This window comes from Hippocampus zosterae, chromosome 2 (assembly GCF_025434085.1).
Source record: "Hippocampus zosterae strain Florida chromosome 2, ASM2543408v3, whole genome shotgun sequence".
In the NCBI taxonomy this organism is placed as follows: Eukaryota; Metazoa; Chordata; class Actinopteri; order Syngnathiformes; family Syngnathidae; genus Hippocampus; species Hippocampus zosterae.
The window spans coordinates 17,256,779-17,262,287 of NC_067452.1; the positions used below are offsets into that span (position 1 = coordinate 17,256,779).

At 42.2% G+C, this 5,509-nt stretch overlaps 1 protein-coding gene across 1 annotated transcript; it reads left to right on the forward strand.

The window, feature by feature from the left end:
- Nucleotides 1-1,910: 1,910 nt before the first annotated feature.
- On the forward strand, nt 1,911-5,076 carry LOC127596263 (nuclear pore membrane glycoprotein 210-like). Its single transcript, XM_052058553.1, has 3 exons — nt 1,911-2,087; nt 2,910-3,049; nt 4,865-5,076. The coding sequence occupies exons 1-3, from the start codon at nt 1,936-1,938 to the stop codon at nt 5,026-5,028; spliced, it is 456 nt and encodes a 151-aa protein (XP_051914513.1). The 5' UTR covers nt 1,911-1,935; the 3' UTR covers nt 5,029-5,076.
- Nucleotides 5,077-5,509: the final 433 nt, after the last annotated feature.

Here is a 5,509-nt window from a genome sequence, read left to right on the forward strand (position 1 = left end):
AACATCATCTGACACACTGATTTGGGAGACGGAATTTCACCCCCGCACTCTTGTCATTTCTCATTCATGCATACTTGAATGGTGACTTGCGCCACTTCTCATTGAGATACTCGTCCTCGGAAGAATCCCCCTAACGGCCTCTGTTTCTGCTTTGGATATTGAATTTAAATGGTACGTTTAAAAACAAAACAAAAAAAAGGATTTATTTTTGTTCTCGTTCACATCTTCTGACAACAGCAAAGTTTTGAAAGTCTGCAAGGTTTTCGTTACCATTGATGATCACTGACCACTTGGGAAGTGAGGAATTGTGTTTGTGTGTGTGTGTGTGTGTGGGGGGGGCGCAACCCCGCACGACCCATCCTCCACCAGTCCTCTCCCATTAGCGGGCGCGGCGGATGTTATCCATCCATTGTTAGGTACATTGGAATTGAACGTTTGTCTTTGGTTGAACAGGTGTATCGCTCCGTCTTAAGATTGGTTTGTGTGAGGTCATCTGGAGTGATACGCTTCATTTGAATTTTGTTCACCGACAATTCCATGCTCACCTCAACAAATGACTGTCTTGACAGATTTTGTACAATACTGCTTTGCCTTAGAGCAGGGGTGTCCAAACTTTTTGCCAAGGGGGCCAGATTTTATGTGGTAAAATGTCGGGGGGCCGACCTTGGCTGACATTCTTTACATTGAACAACAATATTGTTCAACAAATTTTAGTAAGCCAGTCTGTTTCACATTTCCATTTTTATTTTAATTTCAACAATCTTAAGAATTTCTTTTGGTTCATTTGAAACAGGAATTTGAAATATGACATATCAGTCAATATAAACACGGAGTGATGTCTTGTTAACTCGTGAGTGATGCCCTCTAGTGTCTAAATGCTATTACTCATTTAGTGAATGCTATTACTCATTTAGCCACTAGAGGGAAGCAGTACTCTATGAAACATCACTCACCAGTCGACGAGACCTCAGTCAATGCAACACGTGTTCCATTGCGCCCAACCTGCGGGCCAGACGGCACTGATTTTATGACAGGGGGCCGAGGGCCGGATGAAATTCGACCGCGGGCCGGATTTGGCCCGCGGGCCGGACTTTGGACATGCCTGTTCTAGACTGTGTAAAATGTGTCAAGATTAACTGATCATAGTACTGTTCAAGCACAAGGGTGTGAATAGAAATTCAGCAGCAAAGTTTACAGTGAAGCACATATATCAAGGAAGAATAAATCTCTTTGGTAAATGGTAAAATGGGTAAAGTTTATTGAGGACAACAGAATCCCATCCGAGGGATCGTAAACTTATTTTGTAACTTTCAGCAGTAAAAAGTGATATTCTGTCTTTAATGAATATGTTATTTTCATTTAATTTTCCATGAATGGCTCAACAAAAAAATAAGTCTAAACTGTAAGTTGCATTATCGTCCAACGGTGGAAAAACAACAGTTCAAATCATCCATCCATCCATTTCATTTTGTGATCCGCTTATCCTCTAAAAATATTATGCTGTACTCATTCCAAATGTCAGTCTATGTCTAACTTTTTACTACAACTACGCATGGTTTAATGACATACATGGATGAGATTCATTCATTCATTTTAGCATTTATTAAAAAGAAAAAATAACACATGTCCCAAGCAGTCACTTCTTGGTTGAAAAGTAGGACAGGAGCAGGAAAGAAGGACCTTCAGTCCCTTTCAGTTACACGTTCAGGGTGAGGCAGTCTACTAAATGAACCACTCAGTGCGTTGTTGGTATCTTCCATTGATCATCAGGAGTCAGCATTTTTCGCACCCCCCCTCACTCTACCTCCCACATTTCGCTAACTGATTCAAAGGGACACCCTAGGCTCTAGGGCAGGGGTGGGCAATTATTTTCCCGGATGGGGCCAAATGAGAAGCAGAAAATATTTCGCTACCGACAATTCGCATTGAGCGAAAATGCAGTTGGCGTTTCTTTTGCTGTCGTTAATAGGCGTCTTTCAAAACGTGGCGTCTTTCTCCAACCTAGATGATTTCTCTCTGCTGCTCCCCCTTGCCGGAGATACACGAATTAACTTCACACTGGAAGCCACTGGGGGCTGCTATAGATGGTGAGTGCAGAGAAAAAGATGGTCAAAAGATGTCATTACATCGTGGACACATCTGTAATTGAGTGAGTGAGTGAATGGGTAGCTTGAACATAGTTACTTAACCTTACTGTGCTTGACCAATACATTCAGTGAAAAGTGTTCCCTCGCTACTGCGCCGTTTGGTCATGGCGGATTCAGTCGATTTCGGATTTTCATTTGTGACTATAACTTAATGTATTCGATTTATCTAACTTTTTGGCAGATTTCACTTCCTTTTAAGTCAGTGCAGTAAAACAATACTTCTTTTTTTTGAGGGGGGTAGGGATCATTTGTTTTCCTAAACCAGAGACCATGAAAATTAGATAGCTCGTCCGGTTTGGCACTGTATTCATTCTACATGTAGCATTTAAAAGTTACATTTCAGGGTTTAGGACGGTAGGAGTTCGTGAGTTTCTTGCTTGCAATACCGTCGATGATCAGACAGACGAGGACAGCGCCTCTTTTTTTATCCAGTTGACACCCGCACGTTACACGTTACGTAAACGTTTCTCGAGAGGTGTCAACTGCATGTTGTCTCACACGTTCACCAGAAGTGGGTGCTAACGCACCGTGGAACAGACGTGAAATCCCGTTCACATTTACTGCTTGCAAACGTTACAGAATCGTGTGTGTGTGTGTGTGATTGCTCAAAAGAGGAGTAACCCCTCCACTCCCCTCCTAAATAAAATTAATAACAAGCAAAACTAATCCAACCTCGATTTTGTTGAAATTTACTTATGAGTACAGGGTTACCTCACTTTTTGCGGGTGATGCGTTCCAATGCCTCTGGCAATATTTTTCCAGGACATCAACTCAACCAGAAGTTGCGAGCATCCAGCCCATTGACGAAGGGACAGGCAGAGGCTGCTCCAGGAAAGCGATTCTTCAAGCTCGATCCACGCAGCCCTCCAGATTGACCAGCACCATTCTAGCTGAAGATGTTGGTAATTATCAATTGGAAACGACAAGTCCATTGTGCTGTACCTAGTGGAGAAAATCTGCACAATCATCAAATTATTCATATATTTCATAACCTTTCCATCACTCTTTATGATTGTGCAATCGTTTTTACATTTATTTTGTTCACCCACAAAAGTTGTTATGCTGTTATGACATCATGAAATGTGCATTGCGAAGAAAAACGGCAAATATTTTTCCCGAAACCTGCTTCTCCTGCCCTTGACCAAATCATAGCGACAGTACAGCAAACCCTCGTTTATCACAGGGGTTACATTCCAAAAAGAATCTGTGATAAGTGAAATCCGTGAAGTAGGATTTATTAAAAAAAAAAAAAAGCAAAAAAATGTGAGAGGGAGGAAATTTGTACATAAAGTTGTATTTAACACTTGATAGTCAGCTTTATTTTTTAGCTATTATACAATCCTGAACTATGTACACAATGCAGAGGTGATTGCTCTAAGACTGCAAGGGAAGCACAGCTTCCCCTAAAACACAGGTGCCAAACTCAAGGCCCACGAGCCAGATCTGGCCCACCACAACATTTTATGTGCCCCACGAAAGCAAATCAAGCATGACAAGTTCTATGATGCATGCGAGAGTGAACTTTTCAAATTGTCATATGTAATCCACAATAACAGTCATTATTCTTGACTTCTGATTGTAAAAATAGTTTTTGATCAATTTGTTGTGCGCTGTGTATGCGATATGTGGAGGGGATTAAATATTTATATGGTTTCCCAAAATTCACAACGGCCCTCCAAGGGAAACCGTAACTACAATGTGGCCCGCGACAAAAACAAGTTTGACACCCCTGCCCTAAAATGTCAAAAAGTAAGTGATCAAATCCATGTGTGTACGTACAATTGTGTGGACATGTCATTGACTAAATATGTGCTACAACGCGCTCGACTTTTGTTCCGAATCAGCTTCTTATTACTGGTTGCGACGTGACTCTCTACTCATTCATTCCCGCAGCTTCACTGTGTTTTTAACTGTGTGGACGCTGAGCGTCGACCGCGCGGACGCTGCCATCTCGAGAGTTCAGTGTAGGTTGTCCCAATGCATTGAAACGAGACGAGTGATTGGATAAATGCTGGTTTTGTCCCGCCCATTGGACGCTCAGCGTCTGGGAGTCTATGGACAGGAGGCGTTTCGAGGCTGGCCCGGATGCTCATCTTTTCTGCATGATGATTGGATGATCTGTATGAGGCTGAATCTCTTTTTGATTGTTTGTTTGTTGAACATATAAAACATACAATACAATAAAAAATGACAAAAGTGAAGGTAAGTAAAAATTTTTAAAAATTGCCGGCGAAATGAGCCAATCACCGATCTTATGATGAAGGCATCCTTTTCATTTTTTTTTGAAAAGGAACGGAGAGTAGAATTCACGGATAAATATACAGACACATTTTATGATGTAGGCCGAAACTGAGCTTCCGCTCCTTGACAGACCAGCATCCGCTGCTGGTACAATGAAACCAAAGACCAAAAATTTGCAAAGGTAAATATGGCAAGCCGGACAGAGACGAGATTCGGAGACTGTTCACGTTGGTCAGTCCCTTAGCCAATAAGGATGCAGAACACAATTCACTGTTTAAATAAAAGCATTTAAAAAACTGCGATAAAAAAATCGTGAAACATCAAAGCCGGTGAACCGCATGACAACGAGGAATTACTGTATACACAGTACATGATGCAAGCACATTTCAATGCCTTTCATCAGCACAAACCCATTTGCGCTTACTTAGTAGTTTTTCCCACTGTGTGTAAAGTGGATTACCCTCTTTCATTCACAGGGACAGGAGAGACAATGAAGTGCGATGTAATCCTTGACGTGATCTTCAGTTTGACCATTGTTACCACCACCAGAGAGCTTCGCCTGGGCAGTAGCCCAATTCCACTCAAAATTGAAGCGCTGGACTATAAAGGTGCCTATGAGATAAACTTCCTCTCATTATAGCCTGCTGCTGCTCTGCTCAGTACTCCCTTAACCAAGCTAATTGGCACTTCCAGGCTGGTCTTGATCACTGTAAAGCAGGGGTGCCCAAACCTTTTGGACCAAAGATCTACTTTTCGATCAACTAACCTCACGGGATCTACCCTTACCAGCACGCGCGTGCGCGCGCACACACACACACACGCCATGATGAGAAACAGCCTGAAACTGAGGCATGCGATGCACTTTTGCAGCCTGTTAACTATCGTAGCTCACACGTACCGTTTTAAAGTGCTTCCCTGGGCCCTCCTAGGTTCCTATTCTTTGCCCGTGCCCTCGGTGAATTGTACACGAAGCAAACTGAATGAGAATAATGTCGATAACGGATAGAGCGCAACATCTCTGATCACAAGCTGCAATTGCAGACTGCTGAGCGCAAACAACTTTATTTTATTTTCTAAATATTTATTTTGTGAAAAGGAGACTGATGGGATGATTATGATGC

Bases quoted from the DNA above. Each gene is read 5' to 3' on its own strand.
- LOC127596263 (XM_052058553.1), top strand. From the start codon at position 1,936: ATGCAGTTGGCGTTTCTTTTGCTGTCGTTAATAGGCGTCTTTCAAAAC. The intron at 2,088-2,909 runs GTGAGTGCAGAG...ATATTTTTCCAG, and splicing joins ACTGGGGGCTGCTATAGATG to GACATCAACTCAACCAGAAG. The intron at 3,050-4,864 runs GTAATTATCAAT...TTTCATTCACAG, and splicing joins CATTCTAGCTGAAGATGTTG to GGACAGGAGAGACAATGAAG.